This window comes from Equus quagga, chromosome 4 (genome assembly GCF_021613505.1).
Source record: "Equus quagga isolate Etosha38 chromosome 4, UCLA_HA_Equagga_1.0, whole genome shotgun sequence".
NCBI classification, from domain to species: Eukaryota; Metazoa; Chordata; class Mammalia; order Perissodactyla; family Equidae; genus Equus; species Equus quagga.
Window position 1 is genome coordinate 15,844,468 of NC_060270.1, and position 23,874 is coordinate 15,868,341.

Consider the following 23,874-nt stretch of genomic DNA (forward strand, 5'->3'; position numbering starts at 1 on the left):
TTCTCATGGCCTGTAACTTTTAAAAGAGCAAAGAAATCATTCCCCCGCAGACTTTGCCTTACCTCTTATTGCTCAGAACCTCCTTATATGCTCATTTCCAAACCAGCCATTGGCAAGGGACCTGGAATTACCTTGATGGGCTTACCAAAATTTGAACCAATTTAGGATTTTCTTGGCAAGATAAAAATACAGAACTAGTTATGCATAGTCAGTAATCTGCCACATAATCCTCTCTAATGGGGTTGCAAGGTAGGTAGATTAAACAAAATGAATAGGAAAGTGTTTCACAAGATGATTTATTCCTATACTCTATAAATAAAAGAGAATGTTAGTAGCTGGAATTTTACCTATAACTTTTTAACCAAGTATAAAAGTATTAAACAGATTTATGATGCTTTTTTTCAGAAGGTAAACTGTATGAAAATAAGTATTTGATTGTAATCAACTAGATTCTTGTTCATCTTTTTTGAAAAATCTATTTCCAAAGATAGTCTTTAATCAATTATATAGAATGTACTTTTTCAAGTGTTAAATTAAAATAATGCTTCAGTATCAGTGAAGTGCCCTAGCTTTTATATAACACCTACCCTTGCCCCCAACAGCGATATCATCTAAGACTGGTAGTAAAAAGAATTATTTCTGGAATAATGAAATTGCCAGGTATCGTGCATTCACCAGTAGCAATTTGGAGTGCACCCTGTAAAACAGAAGAAACAAAAGTGGGCCTCTAGTGTTGCGATTTGCCCCTGCAGTGTTCCTCTGCGTATGGGGAAGAGACTGATGACTCATTAGATCAGATGGTTGCCTGGGCTCACCTTCTGGATTTTTCCCTTTCTACAGCAGGGTTTTTTTACTTATTTTTTTTTTTTAATCTTTCACAGATTTTGGGGGGGAGCCCTACAATTTGTGACTATAGGAATCTTAGTTGTTAATTACATTCACATTTTATCCTCAAAGTAGGAGCCAGCAGCTAAAGGCAATTTTTTATATAATCATTGAGTTGATTTCTCTATGAATGCAGCTATGTATGGTACATTGTTTTTATGAAAGCAACTGTTTTTAAAGTAGGTATCATGCTTTTATTTTTTAAATGAGAATGAGAATAGCTGTATATTATTTCAGGAAGGAGTTATTAAATATATAAAAGTTTAAAGTTTATATGCTATTTAGCATTGTCGTATCATGATAGTTTAGACTTTATGGAGATTTGGGATTAAGATTAAGTTTTAATATAATCTAACTTGCAATATAATTTACTTATTGCAAGTTAAAATGTTTTAGATGGTTGTTGTCTTAACATCTTTAAAAGCCTGTGCTATTTCACTTAGAGGCGTAGGCATTTAACAGTGAACCAGAAGATTTTAGTGGGGTATTTTTATTTTCACTATTTCCATAGGTAACAATGAAGGATAGTTAATGGATACAAATTAGTATGTTGTACCATGCTTATCAGACTTCTCTATACTTAGGCCTGTTCAGCAGTTAAGTCAGTGTAATATGTCTACCTAATGAATCATTTTTGTTTTATTTGTGGGTTGGAAGCACTTTTATATTTGTCTTGTTAAAACAGACATTGTATTTGATGAAGTAGAGTAAAAACTTGTTTGGATTAAGAGAATATACAAGAGGATACAAAGAAATCTCCCTGCTTACAGTAGACTGCTCTAACGTCCTGTTGTCTGTCAGGATTCTGGGGAGGTGGGGGATATTTATCCACTTCAGTGTTTACTTGTTTCTCTGCAGTTGAGGTGCTTTGATGAAAAAGCTTTAGAAGTGTAATAGTTACCCTTATATTAGTGCTGTGGGAATTGCAAATATAATGTTCAGATATCGTATTACCTTAGACCAATCCTTGAAAGTTTCTCCAAGTGTTTAACTGTGAAGAGGTTGGAGCCTGAAACTTCTGGACCTAGGAAAACATATTTTCCAACTCTATCAGAAAACAGTACTTTAGAAGTTAAATAAACTCTTACCAGTGGGGACTTCTTTTCCTGTAACTACTGATGATGGGCTCTATCTAAAGTTTATGTTGAAGGATGAGGAACAAGTTCCTTGCAGAAACTAAGGCTTTGGTCGTATGGGGACCTGACCTCTATGTCAGTTGCTTGACTTAGCCTGAGCGTTGCCCGGGCTGCCCTGCTTTCTAAACCCACTTTTGTATTCCTTTTCCCATTTTACGCAGAAACTAATTACAAGGTAACTAAGACAGAAAACAGGCCAAAATTGTAGTGGTTCAAGTGCAAGTCTAAGTTTCACTTATCCAGGGAGTAATTATTCAGTTTGTCTGTTACGTTACTTGAGTGTTGTGGGTTCTCTGGAATCACATGCCAAGAGTCTGGTGTGTATGATGTTTGTTAGGGATCAGCACACGTGAAAGTAGGGGAGTGGAAGCAGAGTGGGCAGAGGAAGAAGTGGAAATGCAATGCAAGCCCAACAAAGCCTCAGCAGACCAGGTGGGGAGATCTGGAGTGGGGGTTTCTTGTGAGGGTCTCCCACTCTCCCATGTTGGGCCGACATGGCTGGGTCTCCGTACCTCGGCTTTGCCTGGTCACTAGGTGCAGGGTGCCCTGTAAAGAGTGTGAGTGTAGACAGGGCGGCTCTGCACCTGAGGCTGACCCTCAAGGGCTGACAGCTGGGATCATCCACTGACTGCATTTTCCTGTCCTTCCTTGAAGGGGAATCTGGGTGCTGCCTCTCTTATCTAATCTGGTGAAATTGCTGTCTTGAGGCAGAGACTTGGCCTCTGTACCATATAGGGTTGTTTAGATGGAAACAATAGAAATCAGCCTTGTTGATTTAGGAGGCAGAGAGTGCAGTGCTTAGAGAGCAGACACTTCCAAGTCAGGCTGCCTGCCTCCCAATCCCACCCTCTGCTTGCTAGTTTTGTGATCTTGGGCAGAGTTACTTAAATCTCCATTCTTTAGTTCCCCATTTGTAAAATGGAGGTGGTATTGGGGGTATGAAGTTATTCAGTAACTAGTCACTGAGTGCTTATTTTCTTTGCCCAGGGACTGTTTTCTTTGCCCTCAAGAAATTTCCATTCTAGGGAGTGATACAGATAGGAAAGAAGTAAATAAAAAAGAAAAATTTTAGCAGGCCCAGCCTCATGGCGTAGTGGTTAGCTTCAGAATGCTCCACTTTAGAAGCCTGGGTTTGGTTCCCAGGTGGAGACCTACACCACTTGGTGGTGGCCATACTGTGGTGGTGACCCACATAGAAAATAGAGGAAGATTGGCACAGATGTTAGCTCAGGGCAAATCTTCCTCAAGCAAAAAGAGGAAGATTAGCAACAGATGTTAGCTCAGGGCCAGTCTTCTTCACATCCCCCCTCAAAAAATAGAAGCATCTTGATTTGCTATATAAGAATATTAATCAGATGACTGCAAATTTGTAGATTTGGTGAAAAGCATTTCATGTAAATTTATATAATTATCACTTAGGCTCTTGATTATCTTATTAGTTTGATGTCACTGTTTCTAATGCTTGCTGTCTTTGGCATAAGTTGAACAATACATACCTAAAAATAAAAAAGTTAAAAACTATCATCAGTTCCCATGGTGGCTAGGATTGTACAGCTGAGTGATAAACCCACAAGGCAGCTGAATCATGAACAAAGCCATTTGATTTCCACTAATGATTGCTCATACATTTGTAGGCTCTCATTGTGGTTTTAAAGGAAAATATGTAAATACTTATTTTTAAAAATTAGAACAGATACCATTATTGCCTCATGAACTCTCTCCAGAACATCTTTGTGAACCTTAGGAGATTTGAAGCATCTGTAAGGAAGCTCTGTTGTATACTCAAATGCCTCCTTGTTCATCTTTCACATCTCAGCTTAGCCTCCTCGAAGGCAGTCCTGTGCTGCCCAAGTCCAGGTTAGATGCCCCTGCTTCGTGCTCTTCTACACCAGCCTGCACTGCTCCTAGAGAGCACGCACGTCACGGTATTGTAACTACCTGTTTGTCTTTTTATCCCACCAGCCCAGGGAGAGACTGTCTTACTCCATTATATTTTCAACCCATAATACAGCACCTGGCACATCATCAATGCTTAAAATAAAATCTATTTAGTTTTAGAAAATTAATTTATGGTAAAATATACATAATAGCTAAGAAAAAAACTAGGCCAGTGACTAGATTTGGTTCAAGTAGCAAGAAGATAAGAATACATTAGGCACTTTTTAGAAATTAAGCAATATTAGCTTGCACTAAGAGAGTGAAGTTAGTAGTCATCACTATTACTTTTCTGTTAGGCTTACTGTTAGGTGCCTCGCAACACCCCCATTAGATTTTACAGATGAGACGGGCTCTAAAGGTTGAAAGAATTTGATTTGCCCAAGAACACAACGTGTAAATTCCAACTCAGTCTGTCTGACTCAAAGCCTTGGTCTCTGTCTCTCAGTAAAAGGAAGGAACCAGAACAGATGAAGTGGTGCTCTTCAGTACTTACTCATATAACATTTAGAGTACTGTTTTTTATTTTGTTTGCTCTATTTTAAAAGGAACATGGACATCCTGAAATACTGCCAGAAAAGGGTAGCCTCCAAAGAGAAGGCTCTGAAAAAGATTATCCTTTGAGGGACAGTCGAAGGCACTAAAGAGAATTTCCTTAGAGAAGGAACATGCTTACTCTGGCTACGGTAGTTGGAAGAAACAGGGCCAGAGGGTAGAAGTTATGAGGAAGTAGATTTAGGTTGGATACAAGACAACTCTCCAAGAGATTTCTAAACATAGAATGGATTTTTCAAAATTGAAGCCCTGTTGAAATAGTGGTGATGAAATTTTTCTAAGCATTTAACTTTCACAAGAACATTTTAACAAGTTTGTAATTTAAACACAACTCAAGGGTGGGTGGCATTATTCTTATTTTTCAAATGGAGATAGTAAGAGATTTTGATTTGTCCAAGATCTCCTGCAGCGTGTCATTGGGAGAACCAGGATGTCCCAGGTCTGCTGACTCAAGATTTCATGCTATTTCTGCTTTAATAGGCAGATGACCATGTATCATGCATGCCATGTGGGAAATACCCGTATTTGGGGAAGAAGTTAGGCTGTATGATTACCAGGTTCTCTTCTGACTTTGAAAACCTTTGATTTTCTGAAGATTAAATTTTTTTTTTTGTTAGATTGGCACCTGAGCTAACATCTGTTGCCAATCTTCTGTTGCTGTTTTTTTTTCTTCCTCTCTCCAAAGCTCCCCAGTACATAGTTGTGTATTCTAGTTGTAGGTCCTTCTGGTTGTGCTATATGGGACGCCGCCTCAGCATGGCCGGATTAGCTGTGCCATGTCCACGCCCAGGATCCAAACTGGTGAAACCCTGGGCTGCAGAAGCAGAGTGTGTGAACTTAACCACTCGGCCACAGGGCCAGCCCCTGAAGATTAAAATTTGACCTCATTTGCTGATTCACTACTTCCTTGAAGATGTTGCCCAACTCATTTCCTAAATTAATGTTTGTCTTTAAACTTTTTTTCCCTGTTATCTAAGTAGTTTCTAGAAAAACTTGTTCTGTCTTTTTTTATTAAAGATTGGCACCTGGGCTAACAACTGTTGCCAATCTTTTTTTTTTTTTTTTCCCTGCTTTACCTCCCCAAACCCACCCTGTACACAGTTGTATATCTTAGTTGCAGGTCCTTCTAGTTGTGGGATGTGGGACACTGCCTCAACATGGCCTGACGAGCGGTGCCATGTCTGCGCCCAGGATCTGAACCCTGGGCCACCGCAGCAGAGGGAGAGAACTTAACCACTCAGCAACGGAGCCGGCCCCTGTTCCGTCTTTTTATATTCCAGTCTTTTGCAGTCCCATACCTGCTTACCAACAGTCCCCTCTACTGCATCTTTAGGAAGTCGGAAAATCCTAGTAAACCAATTTCCCCTTTTCTTTACTTCCTCCCTCAACTGCCCTGCTTCCAACTTAATTTTCCTACTGAGGGAACCAAAATTCTTGTCTCCTTTATTGTGGCATTTGTGACTGTAGTAGCTGGTTTATGTTTTTCTAATTCAATTCCATTATTTCAAGTTACTTATGCCCTGCCTTCATCTTTATCAATAAATCATCAAGCTGATGATGTCTGGTTTATCATCAATACCATCTTTAAGTTCTTGGTACTTTTATTGCCCCTTTCATCATATACTTTTCACTTGTAAGGTCTCCCGTATCTCCATGTGGTTTTGATCTTTGTTTTCACTCTTGCCTGTTTCTTTAATCACTCAGTGCTTCCTGTGAGCCCTGTCCACCATGCCCCTTCTGATGGGACAAAGTGTATCAAACGAGAACTCCATTGTTAAGGACTTCATTGTTATACTCCCCTCCCCAGTTCTTTGATATCTTGGTTAATGGATTACACTTGTGTTCTGTGGCGTCTGTAGCTCTGTAGTGATCCTTCACAGGCTCCAGAAAGACTGAAAAACACTACTCAACCCTGCCTGAATTAATCCCCAATGCTCAGAGTTTGATTTTCCTCTCTTTCTGTATTCTATCTGGACTCAACTCAGTCAGCCTCAAAATTTACTTTCCAGCTACCTGTTCCCCCTACTGCATCCACATTGGTTTGTACTTCTCCCACTCCCAAATCAGTTCCTCCTCTCCCTGTAATGTGTTGTCATTTTGAACGCTTAAGTCATTTTGCTGTACAGTACGGTTGTTTAAAGCCAGCGAAAGCTCCTTTTCTTCATAATCCTTGTTCCCTAAGTTTAACATGGTGCTTTTTCCTTGGTAGGAGTTCAGTAAACATTTGATAAATTGAATTCCATTGACGCTCAAGCCATAACTATTCCAGAACTTTTCAACTTCTCATCATGCCTGCATTCCCTTTTCTACTTTAATCTGTTTGATTAATTAAGCATCATTCTTCTCATAACAGTTCTTCCTTAATCTTTTGTTTGTAGGATAAAGTCCACTTGGCATTCATTTCAAGACCTACAAATTAGTCTTTCTCTACCTTCCCATCCTTATTTCTCACTGTTGCCCTATTGTAAATGTTTTATTCCAGTTAGGCTGGTCTATTAACTATTTCTGGACATTTAATTTTCATTCTCTTGTTTTTGTTATTTCCCCACCTAAATGGTGTCCTTCTTTGCTGTCCTCCTTTTCTTAATTTATGCTAATTCTGCCTGACCTTTAAGATAAATTCCCTAAACATTCTCATCTTTGAACTTTTAGTAAATAAGTCTGTATATATTATTTGGCACTTTATTAGTTAGTGATCTGTGACTCTTCCCTTATGGGTTTTTCCAGACATTGTTTAGCTATTTTTATGTACATCTTTATCTCCCTTATTAAAGTGTCAGTAATTATTGAGTTAGACCAGCAGTCAATAAACTTTCAACTTTGGGATCCTCAACCAATTTTCTATTTGGTCTTGAATAGTTTATTCTTTGGGTTTTTCAGATTGCACATCTATAAAGTAAAGAAGCTGAACTGAATTTCTTAAATTGTTTTGTGTTCTGCTAAAAAAGAATAAAAAGGAAAAATGATCCCAGAAAAAATTTAAAGAAAATAATACATTTAAAAAATTATAAATGTAAGATGTAATTTGTTATATGGTGAAAAAAAAAAAATCAGGGAAGGAGAGAGGTATGTTGCAATTTTAAATAGATGGGCACAGAAGCCTCTCAGAGAAGGTGACAGTGAGTAAAGGCCTGAAGGAGGCATAGGAGCAGATATCTGGGAGAAGAGTACTCCGGGCAACGGGAGTGGAATGTACAAAGGCCCTCAGGCAGAGTGTATGTGTGTGTTTGAGACCTGGCAGAGTTCATTGTATATAAGGGAAAGAGTAGTTGAGAGGAGGTTAGAGAGATAATGGGAGAGAGGGCAAGATGTAGGGCTGGAGAAGCCATTGGAAAGACTTCACACTGTTACACTCCTTGGTATTTCCTCTGGAATACTTTGCATAGGGATATATAATTCTGAATTTCAATTACTGTAGACCATCCAGGAATGAGGTACTTTCAATCAAATTTTAAGGATTTTATATTTTACTTTAAAGAAGTGGTAATAACTCAAGAGTACACCAAAGATGAGTGTTGACTACCTATATTGGTTCTTTTGCTTTAGTGTTTGTAATTATAACTTAATTTTTCTTACCATAGGTAAATTAACATGATGGATTTCTCCAAGCTACCCAAAATACTCGATGAAGAAAAAGAAAGCACATTTGGTTATGTGCATGGGGTCTCAGGACCTGGTAAGTAATACACGATAATCTCAATAGTAAAGATTCCTGTCTTCAATTAATGTCTTTTCAAGGTATTTTAGGTAGAAATACACAAGTTTCTGTTCACCTACATAAATTCTGTCTGTCCTTAAAGATTTCATAGCTGTGAAAAGACTGAAGTAATACTTCCATCATAAGGCGTCCTCTAGCACTCATTGTCTAAATTTGATCATTATTGAGGTACTAATTTGTGATATCCTGTTTGTTATGTAAATGTATAATCAGTGTTGAGAGTTTCACCTAAATGTCTTAATGTTTTTGTTAAATCTGGAGTAAAAAGGCTATGAAGTTTATAGCGCTTAGTATATAATACCTTGCAGATAATAGGCGTTCATAAATATCCATTAATGTTTGAACTTTAGTAATCATTTTCAGAGCATTTCTCAGCAATATCAACCTTGACTCTTTGCAAATATAAATCCTTCTGAATGGTTATTTCAGATATCACATAACTAGCTACCTGTGGGAAAGAAGTCTTATGACATGATAATGATAACAGAAAGCAGTTTTAAACTTTATGTTTATTCTGCCAAAACTTGAGGTCCTGCATTTTTACTAATAAATCTCCTTCTAGTATTCATTTTGTTATTCCACACTCTCACTGCAAAGTGTAATTCAGTTTCCATAGGTAAAAGTTGTTCATTGATTTGTAATCCTTACTGCCATGCAAATTCATTTTTCCTTATGTCTTTTTATAAACCTCATGCTCTAGTCTTTTTCTTGTTCTAATCACAGTGGAGATGATGACCCTTTTTTGGTGTTTAAGCAAATGAAGACTATCAATCACTGTGCCTCTTTTTTCTCCCAATGAAGCTTCTATGCTTAGAATTTGTGTTTGAGCTTGAACTCATTGGCAAATACATTTCACTGTTTTCAATCGCTTTTGCCATTTAGAGAAATAATTTTCCCCTTGATGATCATAAAGGTTTTTAGGAAAGACAGGCTACATACAAGAACTTATAGGGGAAAGGCAAGAGAATACCATCAAAATAGTTTAAGTAAAAATATTTTTCTTAGACTTGTAATAAATTGCTCCTGGAACCTATTTATAATTCTTAAGTACTTAACAAGATAATAGAGAAATGGCATACTTTTTGGTTTATGAAATATGATTTAAAATTTTAGTTATCTCTGGCATTTCAATGCATCTTAATTATTCTTATGTATTAGGTGTACAGGTAAATATTTATGAAATAAATCTTCATTGTTCTAACACAAGTTAATCAATATTGATATTTTAATAGTTTCCACTTGAATATTACCTAATGTGTAGTCTAATTAACTGTATCAGAAGGCTAAATATTAAAAATAGGTTTATTCCTACACGTATCTGAAAATGTGCAACCTTCCATCCCTGCCAGAAAAGTAATTTTTGCTTACTGGACAGTGTAGTCCAAAAAAGTAAGTACAAATTCTGCTTCAGTATTTTTAAGAAATAGGTATTCTTAATCAGGACTTCACCCAGTGGTGGTGAAGAATTATAAACATCCTTATGGGCTATGAAAATAGTTTGTAGATGTATGTATGAGTTGTTCTAGGTAGAACTGTCATTAGTTTATCAAAACAGTCCATGTCCCAGAATAGTTTAAGAGCCACTGGTAGAAAGTGTTAAAAGATAAAGATGTTGTTTTAGATACTATTTCTTGAAGGAATAGTGACAGCACAGCAAACTGATAATTGTGTGGCGTTCTGCCATGCCACTAGCTAAAGCTCTTGTTCCACTTTTAGTTTTAAAGTGTTTTTTATTCCAAAACCTGTCACTCCATGTATGATAGCAGCCTGGATTAAGTAAAACGTGTCTCAATGCCACTAGGTAAGAGTTTGCCATATGGAACTTCCAACTTTTTCAAAATAGTTTTCATGTGTATTATGTAAATAAATAAGCTTTCACCTAACAAATTTATTTTGTTTACCTCTGTGTCATAGGCTAAAAATGCATCTTTTTTGTGAAATTTCGTGTGTTCCACAGTTTTTTTTTCTTATGAATATATGAGAGAAGTGTATTATTGGATTTATTGGATGTTTTAATTATCTGTAACTACTCACAGAGTCTTAAGTCATCAGAATACTCGTTGGTTCTTTTCAGTGGTTACAGCCTGTGACATGGCAGGTGCAGCCATGTATGAGCTGGTGAGAGTGGGCCACAGCGAGCTGGTTGGAGAGATCATCCGATTGGAGGGTGACATGGCTACTATCCAGGTGTATGAAGAAACTTGTATCCTTTTTGGTTCAATTTCTTGCCACTGTCTACAAGTCAGAAGTTAAGGATTTATGGCAAAGGTAGAAACAGCAACAACCAATGGTATCAGAAGCCTGAAATGTTGGTGTTGTGAAGAAATCTGATTTATACAGGAGTTTATTGAAGAAAGGTACGAGGAATTAGTGCTCTTATTTTAGGAAATTAGTTTTGTCTTCTAAACTCTCATTGCTCTTAATATTTCTAGTGAAATATGTTTTACTCTTACAAAGTTCACCAACTTTAGGGGGAACTAATTAAGAATTCTTCTTCAGAAGGAAGATATTGTAGAAGAAAGCATAAACAGAAAAACAGCACTGATATGTTTAGATAAAATTCTCCAATCATGATTTCTCTTTAAAATAGTAAATCCATGAATAAGTCAGTCACCACTTTATCTTTATTCTAATAGATCACACTGGGTGTCTTGTTACACTATAGCTTTAGCACTAGGGAATCTTTATTATTTGTTTGGTTACCATAATTTTGGATTTTAACATAGTAATTATTTTAAATTTGCAGTGAAAAAGAGATAAATGGTTAGGCTTTGTGAAGAGGAACTACTTTTTTTCTTTTTGCTTCATTTATGTATTTTACTTAGATTGATTCTCAAGATTAGCATTAATTCTTTGGCTATTTAATTAAGATTTATTTGGTAGAACCATTTTGCTGTACTAAAGTACATGCTTGCAGGTAACTGTTCTTTCTGTGAGTATTGGGGTGCTAATTCAAAGCATAATCATCCAAAAAATGTAAATGAAATTAGAAGTCTTTGTAGCTAAGAAATCAAAAGTATTTTTTTTTCTACTGTTAGCGTTATCTTTTATTTAATCTTTTACATGGTTTGAAGATTTAAAATAAACAAATGAACATATGTACAGTGACAACCCTCCCCACATATGTCACCTTGTACTGGCCAGTTTCACACACACACATATACATGCACGTAGCCACTTTTATTGGTTCTTTTTAGTCTATATCCTTCCTGTTTGTTAATTGAATATATGAACCAAGATAAGTATGTATTTTTATTTTTCTTCGCTTTTTTCCTCAAAAGATAACATATATGCACTGTTCTGCACCTTGCTTTTTTTACTTAAAAATGTATATATCGTGGAAGGTGGATAGATACATGATAAATACAGTAAACTGTTAATGATAGAGTCTAACTGGTAGATGTAGGGGAGTTCAGTTTCAACTTTGCTGTAGGTTTGAAAAATTTCATATCAAATATTGACATGAAAATATATTTTGGAAATCTTTCTAGAGCAATTCATAGAAGCGCCTATTCTTTTTTACAGCTACGTAGAATTCCAACATATGAATATACCATCATTTATTAATCAGTCTCTTGATAGAAATTTTGGTTGTTTCCAGTCTTTTGTTTTTACAAACAGTGTTACAGTATAACTATAGTATGAATTCATAGACGTTGGATTCTTGGGTCAAGGTTTGTGCATTTTAAATTTTGATAGGTATTGCTATCAATAAAAGTTGTACTGATTTTACGCCTATCAACAGGTATGTGAGATCAAGGCAGATTCAGTGTGCTTATTTGCAAGTTTTATTCTTTTTCTTTTCAAAACCACTTCTTAATTCTTAAGATTTTAAGTTTTGTCCAGGTACTAATATCCTTTTAGGGAGACTGCTGTTCCTCAGCAGTATAGTTGAAACAATGTATTAAGGAGAGGGTTTTGCTTCTGTTTTTATCTTGTTCCCAAACTGTGAACCAAGGCATTCTGAGCAGCTGCAGCAAACTCATTAGGTACCCCAGGATATTTTGAATTGTTGAGGTTCACATGGGAATATTAGACACCTTGCAGACACAACGTGAACTAGTAGCTTAAGATAATAAACAGTTTCATTATTCGGCTGCACTATATTTTTGTCGATGATGTCATATTTTTGCAAAGCTGAATTTTGTCAATTGCTAAGCTAAATAGCAAGTATCATATGAAAATGAATGTGGAACAGGTATTCAGTCTGATTCCAAGGTTTGAAAATTGTGCAGTGCGCAATAGGCACATACTTCCCATTTGTAAGAATTGAGGTTATTTAAAAATGAAATTAAAATATTTTTTTCTTTCAAATTATATTTTTCTTTCAAAGTGCTACTCAATTGTTAGGACATACATGTTTAGTAAGTTGTTTGGACATAGCCATTTAATAAATGGAATTATTAGATATATCTTTTGTCATAGATCACTGTGAAAAAGTTACTGAAACACGAAGGATGCTGTGAACTGAGAGTTTGAGAATCTCTGTTTTAGCTCCTTAAGTATCATTTCCCTGTTAAACTGTGGTATTTCCTTCTTATAGTAGCTCTAAACTTTGATAGTAAGTTTTCCTTAACAATTGTTTCTAGCTGGCGTGTGTGTTGGGGATCCTGTTCTCCGCACTGGTAAACCCCTCTCGGTAGAGCTTGGTCCTGGCATTATGGGAGCCATTTTTGATGGTATTCAAAGACCTTTGTCAGATATCAGCAGTCAGACCCAAAGTATCTACATTCCCAGAGGAGTAAATGTGTCTGCTCTCAGCAGAGATGTCAAATGGGATTTCACACCTTGCAAAAACCTGCGGGTATGTCTTTGTAACCAAGATTTCTGAAATTGGTGAAAGAATGTGAAATGGATGTTTAGTGAACTATTTTGTACTCTTAGTCCAGATAAAAATAGACCACAGAAGCATAATTTAAATTTTTACTTGAATACACTAGAAGGATTATGGAACTAATATATTTCATTGATAAGTGAGGCAAATGATTTAAATAATAGCAGCAAGGATGAGTCTACTTGATGTTTATTTGAACATTAAACAGCAAATACATTTGTTCTCTAGGTTGGCAGTCATATCACTGGTGGAGATATTTATGGAATTGTCAATGAGAACTCACTCATCAAACACAAAATCATGTTACCCCCACGAAACAGAGGAACCGTAACTTACATTGCTCCACCTGGAAATTACGATACCTCTGTAAGTATCATAGGAACTTTTATCTCACAGAGTGACTCTACTTATATAGGATAGTTGCCCAGTTTTAGTGCCATAGTTATAGAATTGATATTTAATATGTAGGTTTTAAGTAACTTCTATAATTACTTATTTAAGTTTTTTTTTAAACTTGCGCTTGGGAATACAAAAAGCAGAATGTACTGTTTCTTTTTTGAGAGAGATATCTAGTATAATATTTTCCTACCTTCTTAACTTATGCTACATTATTTAAAGCCCTGATTCTTTAGGCATAGAGTACTCTTTGATTTTAATTGTCAATCTATACTCACATAATTAATTATATAATAGATTATATGGATTCTTAACTTTGGGTGAGCCATTTAAAACATAATGTTACTGATAATCATATCATATCAAATATAGTAGACCCATAATAGTCTTTGTGGGTGTGAAGATAACTTTATGGAGGAGAGCATCGTAACATATAATTTTTTCCCAATAAAATGTGATAAAAGATAACAGTTTTCTAATAATTTCACAAGAATAAATCTGTGCTCGATAACATATAAGGAACAAGAGTTAAGATTAGCATTCTGGGCAGTCAGCTAGCTCTCCTCCCTAGCTTAGAGACTCACTCACTTGTACATGGAAGAACCTCTCTGAAGTAGACAATTCAGATTCATGTATCAACAAAATTACAGATTTCTATAGGTCTATGGACTTTGGGATTGTTTGTGAATAGTTGAAACCATTTCACTATTCATACGTGTTAGAGAATTACTCACTATCCTTTTGCTTTTGTAAATATTTAAAAATATTTCACTTTATTAAATATTTTAGGGGTCTTAATAGCTAAGTATTTTTCATTAAAGCAGCATAAAAACATAATAATAAAGTAAGCAAAACAAAGAAGGGAAAGTAAATGATGCAAGCTTTCATTTCTTCCCTCCCCCAGTCCCAGGAGTAGCTTCTGTATCCTTCAAGATTCCTCCCTATGCATATCTGTGTAATTTAACCATTTCTCTATTACTTGAGATACCTCTCTCTCAAAAACTCCTGAATTTTTTATCATTAAAACAGTAATAAATGCACCTCGTTAAAAAATTTAGAACTGTATATAAAGGTTTACAATAAAAAGTATAAATCTCTCTCCCTACTTGCATGCACCACCTCTCTACCCCCAAGAGAAATCTTGGTTACTTTGATTTAGAGGAAGAAATGTTGATAAATTTGACTGTACTTCAAATCCTGCTGTGTTTTTATAGGATGTTGTCTTGGAGCTTGAATTTGAAGGTGTAAAGGAGAAGTTTAGCATGGTCCAAGTATGGCCTGTACGTCAAGTTCGTCCTGTCACCGAGAAGCTGCCAGCTAATCATCCTCTGTTGACTGGGCAGAGAGTCCTCGATGCCCTTTTTCCGTGAGTTTGAGCTGTGTCCCGTGATTTTCCCTCAGAGTTATTAATTATATGTGCTTATTGTTTCACTTCTTTATAGATAAAGGTTTTATGTGCTAATCCTATAATAAATTTTATCTAGAAAAATAATAGTGAATTAGTTAAATTTATTTATGTATTGCCAATTCTTATTATAGAGTCAAACCATGGAAGACTTCTTTTTTTCACAAGTACAAAAGGAAAACATTATTTCTAAAACTTTCTGAAAAAATAAAATTTCCAGAAGAAAAGCTCTGCCAAAACAATTTAACTATCTTTCTTAAATTATCCTAGGATTAGTAGACTGGTCTTACTATAAGTTGATGATTTCTAAAATCAGCTGGGCTCTCTATGCTTATAAGAAAGCCAGCAATCTTTCTTAATTTGTAGTCTGCTGTTTGCCATTTTCCTCATCTTAAAAACCGCCTTTCTCGGGGCCAGCCCCGTGGCCAAGTGGTTAAGTTTGCACACTCCGCTGAGGCAGCTCAGGGTTTCCCCGGTTTGGATCCTGGGCATGGATATGGCACTGCTCGTCAGGCCATGTTGAGGCAGCGTCCCACATGCCACAACTAGAAGGACCTGCAACTAAGATATACAACTATGTACGGGGGTGGTTTGGGGAGATAAAGCAGAAAAAGAAAAAAGAGAAGATTGGCAACAGTTGTTAGCTCAGGTGCCAATCTATAAGGAAAAAAAAAAACGCCTTTCTCTTTAAATGTCAGGCTTCACCGTATCCTGCTTTACTTTCAACAAATAACTTCATCATTTAATTCACAGAAGAGACTGAAGCGATGATAGAGTAACTCCTTCAACCTCTGATCACCAACCCGTATCATCCCATTTACCCTTCAACCCCTTACCCTTCAGACCTGCTCTCCGAGTTGTTCTATTACTCTCTCATGAGATCTTCTGTCCTTTGACTCTTATTAGTCAGCACCTTCTGTGTCCATATCCTTCATTATCCAACTTAAACTTCATAGTCTATCACTTTTATGAACGTTTGCCAGTCTGCTAAATTTTTCTGTTCCTTTGTCTTCTGTCACACCCACCTGGCAAAATCTCAACTGTGAATCAGTCCAGCTATCTCCTCTTTCCAAGTCTGCACACAGGCTGCTAAGGAAATAAAACGATCAGTGCAAGTTGGTATCTCACTACTGTGTAGCAATCCTTTTAAATTTCCCTAATCATCGTTCTCCTGCCCTCCTCAGGGGCTGTTTCAAACCTCTCCACTTGCCTCAGTCTTCAACTCCACTCTTCTTTCTTCATTCTCAACAGATGATCCTGCCAGATCCTTCACAGAGAAATTAGAAGCCATCAGATCTGAAACAGCTGCAGTTAATGTACATTCCCATTCAGCTCTTCTTCCTTTCCTCTTTCTGGAGCTTATCCCACCTCACGTCTCCTCAGAGACCTCCATCTATAAGTTATCTTCCTTTATCTCTCACCTAATGAAAAAAGATTTCACCCTCTACCCTTTTCCCCCTCTCTACCTTCCACTGCTTTTCATCTTCGCAGCCAAACCTCTTAAAAAAATCAATTAGTTGTCTCCACTTTTCCCACTCTAATTCACTGTACCACTCTGCCTTTGGCTCCATCACTCAATTGGAACTGCTCTCGCTAACATCATAGTCACTCCCATACTGATAATTCAATAACTAAGTTTTAGTATTTTTTTAATTCCTACAACTTTGGATATTGCTTTCTACTCCTTCCTCTTTGAAACACCCTCTTTCTTTGTTCTTCCTGTTAGCTTCTGTCCACAAGTTGTTATTCTTTGTTGCAGGTTCTTTCTCCTTTAATTTTGATGTTTCTTAGAGTTTTTCCCCTCTTCTATGGCTTCCTCTCTCCTCATTATATATATTACCCTCTGTGGATGACTTCATCCACTCTCCTGACTTAAATATTCATCTATATGTGATGATTCCTAAATCTGTATCTTCATCCCAGATCTCTTCTGAGTTCCAGACTCATATATCCACTTCTGATTATATTTCTCCTTTTGAATGTCTTACAGGTGCCTCAAAGTCAGTATGTTCAAAACTAAAATTATCCCCTTAATCACCACTCCCTTCCCTGAAACTTGCTCATCTTTCTTTGTTGCCTCTCTCAACAAATGTCATTATCATCCATCCAGTGAATGCCTGATCTAGAATCTAAGACTTCTCTCAAGGATCATTCTTACCCTCCCGCATCTAATTATTGAACAAGTGCTTTTATTCTATTCCCTAAATATTTTTTATCTACGTCTTTTATCCCTTCTCCATAACCATAATTGTTATACCCTAATTCCTGCAGTAATCACATTTACTCAGACTCCCTACCTTCAGTCTTGTCTTCTTTTTAAGTGGTTATCTATATTGCATAGTGATCCATCCAAAACGCACATCTGATCTTGCACTGTTTTGCTTAAAACCCTTAAGTGCTCTTCATTACTCTTTTAAAACAAATACATACTCTAACTCCTTACAAAGCCACCCATAATCTGGCTGTTGCTCACCTTCCAGTATTGTCTCAGCTGCTTAACTGCCCAACTGCTTCCTTTATGTGCCATCTTCGAGGCATACTGAAGGATTTTGAATTTATCAAGCAATGCTCCCTCTTGCCACTGGACCTTTAGGCATGCTGTTCCCTCTGCTTGGAATGTTATTTCCCTTTTTCTGGCTAATTTCTGTTTCGGTTTGGGTCTTACCTTCTTTCAAGAATTATTTCCTAATTTCACTTCAATCCATTGTCAGACTTTGCACCCTTTCCTATGTACCTCCATAGCACCTTGGGTGTTTTCTATGATAACACTTTTCACATTGGATTGCGGAACTTAAGGTTAAAAGTGATTTGAAAGAGGTATACAAAGCCGTGGGATGGATGGACATGCCTTCTTTGTCAAAGTCACTGAAAGGTTTGGAGGAGAAAAAAATCTTAATGCACATTAGTTATATATTGAAAAAAAGTAGTAGTATTATTAAGGATGCAGTGTTTCTGTGAATTTTATGATAAAACACAATAATACAAAGAAATTTCCCTTAGCATTGCATCTCATTTCTCCTGGCCAGATCTTCCTCCTCCCCCGCACACACTCACTGTATGAACGCACACACACACACACACACACACACACACACCCCTATGACATTCACTTTCCTCTGCCCTTAAGGATATTTCACTCTTCACTACCACTTTTTAGGGAAGGTTTGAAAATATTTGCTAAATAGTACTGTAATCACCTGCTGACTCTCAGTTTACCCTACTGGAATGTAAGTTGTGTGAGTACAGAAACATGGCTTTCTTGTTTGCTGCTGTCTCTCCAGCATCTCCAGCACAGTTTTAGTAGGTAGGGAGTACTTCATAAAAAGTCATTGAATGGGTAGACGGGGATTGACTTAACACCTTAACAAAAGTCTTTGTTCTTGAACCTTTATAGCAAAATATGAATTTCTTAGGTCTTCTTATTTTTTCCTTAGAAGACAACTTTCAAAAGTTATTCATGTTTTTCTTTCAGCTTTAATTCCTATATTGTCCTTTCATGAACTAATTTATGTAAGCATTGAGAATATCATTAGTACTTTTTATTTATCTTATTTTCGTATCCCTCTTCCCCAGGTACCTTAAGGAATATACTTTCAATTTTCAGCTATTAAAGATGATAGAGATGATTAATGATAATAAAAAACATACACTACTATAGGTACAAACTAAGGGAGCAATTACTGTGTCTTTATCTGTATATCTGTCTTTGTAAGTGTATCTATAGATACAGATGAAAATATTTCAAAGTGCTTGCTTTCTTTATATTTGTGTGTCACTTACCTACTTCATTTATTAGTATTTTTAGCAAGTATAGTAATTCACACTTTGTTTTCTTTGTTTAGATGTGTACAGGGAGGAACTACTGCAATCCCTGGGGCTTTTGGCTGTGGAAAGACAGTGATATCTCAGTCTCTCTCCAAGTATTCCAACAGTGATGTGATTATCTATGTAGGATGTGGGGAAAGAGGAAATGAGATGTCTGAAGTCCTCCGGGACTTCCCAGAGGTCTGTGTATATAAAGCTTCAAATGCTTTTCTAGAGAAAATACCACTCATCAACTTTCACTGGCAATTAATAAAGCTTTGTGATAGATTTGGAGCAATGCTCTCGTTTGTCAACGGTATTTTAAGGAATTTTCTAATTATATTTGTGATTCAATTTGTATATTCAAGGAAAGGAATTTGAATTTTTCAGTCAAACACTTGGAAGTTTCTTTTTGTGGACTGGTGGTTTTCAGTTATTGGGGAAAGATAATAGACAAAACATTTATAGATGAGAACTTTATATTAGGCTTTGTATCTACTAGGTTATTATAGTAATATTGCTTTTTCCATAAAATAATGGAATTCATTTGTGAAATGGAAATAATGCCTATCTTCTTTGCAGCACAGTGGGGCAGAGAGAAGAGGTTGGAGTGATGGGGAATATTACTTTGGGAACACTGATTATGAGGGGTTTTATATAAACAAGTTGTGAAAAAGGGACAGAAATGTTCTCTTTAGAAACTAGAGGATCACTAATAGATTGTTTACCTCCAGCTCACGATGGAAGTTGACGGTAAGGTGGAGTCAATTATGAAGAGGACAGCATTGGTAGCCAATACCTCCAACATGCCTGTTGCTGCTAGAGAAGCCTCTATTTATACTGGTGAGTGTGTGAGTTAGAATAAAAGCAATTCACATCTCTTCTTAGGTTTGAAGCTAGCACCAAAGATTTTCTTTTCCAAAGAACTTTTCTTTCATTCTCGAATACTTCTTTACCTACAACCATATTCCTAGCTTTTAAAAAATATTTTACTTACTACATCTTGAGAATATGTCAATATAAGATGTTTATAGAGCTGCCCCAATCTTTTTAGTGACCATAAAATAATATATCTTCTACCACCGTTTTGTGTGAGGTTTTTTTTTTGTTACGTGTTTTACCATTGATCTAACTCTGAATATACTTGTATAACTTGAATTATCAGCTTTGAATTATTATATTTTGACTGCTGAATATAAAAGATAAGAAAATCAGTATGTTTGTGTATTAGCTTTCATCTTTGTTCCCACTTGTATCCCAGCTTTTGGTAGTTTTATTCTTCACTTTCAAGATTTATAACATTCACGTTCTGTTCTGTAACCATACATCCAGTATTGGTGGTAGCCTGAGACCTATAGCGGAAAGTGGAGCCAGTTCCCAATGGCAGTCCTTTGTCTACAGTTTCTCCATTTGTTTCATGGTTGGCTAAAATTTGACTTTGGAAGTTTCTTTAAGAAAGGCTCATGGAAACTGTATTCCCTTAATTCTTGTTTCTTCATAAGTTTGGGTTTTTTCCTGCTGCCTTTAAATTTTAACAGTAGTTTGGCTGAGTATAAAATTTTTGGATCAATATTTCTTTCCTTAAGAACTCTTATTCTAGCATTAAATGCTGGCCTGCTTTTTTCCTTTTGTAGATGATTTTTCTTTTTGTCCAGAGGAATTTCTCTTTAAATTTAAAGTTTCATAACTTTATTAGGCTATATCCCAGTATTGATAGTTTTGATAAATTTTCCCTAAGACGTAGTATACCCTTTCAGTCTGTGAATATGTCTTTTATTTTGGAACATTTTTGGGAATTGTTTCTGAAACTTTCTCTTCCATTATGGTTGTCTTCTTCAAACTGGACACACTGGGTCTTCTTCATCTGTTTCCATGCATATCATTTCCTCTCTAACCTTTTTTTTTTTCCCTAAAGATTTTATTTTTCCTTTTTCCTCCCAAAGCCCCCCGGTACATAGTTGTATATTTTTAGTTATGAGTCCTAGTTGTGGCATGTGGGATGCCGCCTCAGCATGGCTTAATGAGCGGTGCCATGTCCGAGCCCAGGATTTGAACTGGCGAAACCCTGGGCCTCTGAAGCAGAGTGCATGAACCTAACCACTCGGCCATGGGGCTGGCCCCCCTCTAAACATTTTTATTTAGCCTTTTATCCATTTCTTCACAGGATAATCAGTGTTTATTCTTTGTGTTGCTTCTAATGCAAGCTTCATTTCTGTAATGGTTTTATGTTTTATTTCAGCTATTTATTGAGTTCTGCTGGCTCATGAAACATCTTTTCTGATCTTACTGTATATTCCTTGAGATTTTATTCCGTGGTAGGATGCATCATTAACATTTTCTTGCATTAATTAATTGTGGTCACACTTTTCATCTCTTTCTTGGCAGGTTCTTTGACCATCATTGTATTCTATTCTTCTGTCTTTTTTCTTCCTATATTTTTGTTTAGTTCCTATACTGATGTTTATTATTACTATTACTTGTCTTTGCAAGAGATGGAATGGGTGGCAGGAATTCTTCATGGTAATCTGTGAAGTTTGTTAGGGCGTGGAGTTGTGCAATTAAGTTATTTTACTCTTTGCTCTCTCCTGCCAACGGACATCTGCAGCTACAAGGCCACTTATAATGAATTCTTTCTCTTCTGCTCAGCCTCTCTCACTTTTTACTTACTGAAAAAAAGGGGTGCTTACATGTTTTGTTTGTCTCCATCTCCCTGTTTCTCTTTGATGCCAAACTGGGTCCAAGGAACTCCTGCCCCTACTCTGTACCCTTTTTGCAGTGTTCCAAACAAAGGATCCTTCGTTTTGCCCCTTAGGATGCACCTCCTAGTTTGCAGAAGCTTAATCTGAGATGTGCAGCCTCAGGTGAATTCTTGGTGTCTCCCCACACCCTTATTTGGTTGTTACCTCATTTAAGTGGCTTTCCTCATAATTTTGTTGTGGAGGTAAACATGTCCCCTGGTTTTTGACAATAGAGTTTGTGTTTCTATATTTCTTGTTTTCCTTGTTTGGTGGTCACTTTTATGAGAAGGAGGAGAAAGTGACATATTCATCTACTATTTTAAGACAGGAAGTCTACCTATGTTTAAAAGGCTGCACAGCGTCCCTTTGTATGGATATGTCTTATTCTATTTAGCTAGCCTCCTTTTAGTAGACACTTGGATTATTGATAGTTTTTTTTGCTATCACAAACCGTGCATCACCAAAACATCCTTATACATGTTTTTACACTGTTTCTTTGTCTGTTTTGTGTGCACATTTCTTTGTACATTTTTGTGAAGTAAATTCTTAGAAGTAAATTGCTAAGAATACAACTGTTAATGCAGATTTTAGATTCTGATAGCCCTTCAAAAGGGAGCACAGTGGACAAGAGTTCTGTTTCTGCACATCTTCACCAAAAGCTAAGCTTTTCACCACTTTGTTATGGTAATTAACGAACATAGAAAAGTTCAGAATATTTCAGTGAACTTCTGCCCAGCACCTAGATTTGACAATTAACATTTTACTATCTGTCTTCGTTAGATACCTATTCAGTCTGTATTTCTTGACCGTGAGCTAGCATCTTTCCTGTGTGGTATTAACCGTTTGAAAACTGCCTTTTGTCCATTTTCCTTTTGGGTGGTAGTTGTTTTTCACACTGATTTGTAAAAGCTCTTTAAAATTAGTCTTTTATCTGTCATGAGTTGAAAATGTTTTTCTAGTTTATTCATCTTTTGATTTTGTCTGAGGTTTTGGGTTTTTTTCTTGTAGGCACTGATATCTTTAGGTCCATGAAACTTCTTTGAGATTTACTCATGTATCTGTCTCTTCTACCAAGTCTTTCTAAAATATACACACACGTATTTGTGAATGTCATCACAGAGACTTAAAACATAGCCATGTTTGTATAAGAGAGGATCTGATCCTATCATCAGACAGAAATATGTGATAATTATTGTGTTTTTTAATCCTTAATAATAAGAAGTAATATTTCTTAAAGACTTTGTTCATGGAGCCGTTTTTTGGAAGCCTCAGAAATCAGTATTTCTTATCCTGAAAGGTGTAATATGATAAGTAGTAAAGTGCTGAATTTTCAAGCACTATTTTGTTTTTTATAAGCCTCTGTTTCTTTGCTGGTAAAATAAGGGAATCAGGGCATTAGAGTTTGAGAATCTTTAATGTAGCAACAACTATTCATTTCTAATATCTTAGAGTTGCATAACAGTTTGTACTTTTCAGAGGGCATTTATATGTATCGTTTCATCTGATATGCACAGATAGATAGAGCAAGAGTTATTCCCTTTGAACAGATTAGGAAATCACACTGACAAGTGAAGTTACTTTGCTAAAGTTAATGACAGAACAGGAACTAGAACCTAGGACTTCTTTCTGTATATTTGCTTCTTCTAAGTGGTTTACTGTATGTGATTTTACAGGACAGGACCTGGTCTGCATAGCAGAATGATCTGGATAATTAAGATATTACTCATGTTAATAACATTGTTACTTTTGAAAAATAACCAAACAAGCTAATTAGTTGAGGGGTTTTTGGTACGTGTGTGTGATATATAGACAAAAGCTACATTGGAAATTAATTTCAGACTTATCTCAACAAAGAATTGGGAAAAAATTCTTTTCCTACTTTTTAAAATGTATATTAGGGTAGACTAGGCTATGGCAGTAAATAAGCCCAAACTTATCATTGCTCGTTATAATAGATGTTCATTTCAGGTGGTCAAGGGACTCTTCTTTACTCTGACATTTTGGGCTGGAACCCAGGCTGAAAGAGCTCTTTCATTTTCAACTCTTGACTTTCAGGGCTCCTAGGAGTCCTCTCCATCTCAGTAAGCCAGAAGGGAGAAAGAGCATGGAAGGTTGTGTGGCTTGCCTGGTGATGGAACACGTTTCTTTGACTTACATTCCTTTAGCTGGAGGTCCATTACACGGCCATTTCTAAATATAAAGGAAGCTAGGAGAGATCATTTACCTGTGTGCCCCAAAAGAGGCATCTCATGTACTTACTTATTTAAAGTTTTCTTCTGGGTGAAAAAGTCAGGATTTTACATTATAAGATTATAACTTGTAATATTCTTCCCAATTTAGGAATTACACTGTCAGAATATTTCCGAGACATGGGCTATCACGTCAGTATGATGGCTGACTCTACCTCTAGGTGGGCTGAGGCCCTTAGAGAAATCTCTGGTCGCTTAGCTGAAATGCCTGCAGGTAAG

The 23,874-nt window shown here is 36.4% G+C and overlaps 1 protein-coding gene across 2 annotated transcripts in view; it reads left to right on the plus strand.

Annotated features, from left to right (window-relative positions):
• Positions 1-23,874, plus strand: part of ATP6V1A (ATPase H+ transporting V1 subunit A) — a 55,610-nt gene that overhangs the window by 16,289 nt on the left and 15,447 nt on the right. For both annotated transcript variants that reach the window (XM_046659288.1, XM_046659287.1), the window contains exons 2-9: positions 8,093-8,187; positions 10,304-10,432; positions 12,819-13,033; positions 13,292-13,429; positions 14,674-14,825; positions 18,707-18,869; positions 19,403-19,511; positions 23,747-23,869. In XM_046659288.1, coding sequence (XP_046515244.1) covers positions 8,103-8,187; positions 10,304-10,432; positions 12,819-13,033; positions 13,292-13,429; positions 14,674-14,825; positions 18,707-18,869; positions 19,403-19,511; positions 23,747-23,869 — 1,114 coding nt within the window. In that variant the 5' untranslated portion in view covers positions 8,093-8,102. The remainder of the gene's footprint in view (positions 1-8,092; positions 8,188-10,303; positions 10,433-12,818; positions 13,034-13,291; positions 13,430-14,673; positions 14,826-18,706; positions 18,870-19,402; positions 19,512-23,746; positions 23,870-23,874) is intronic.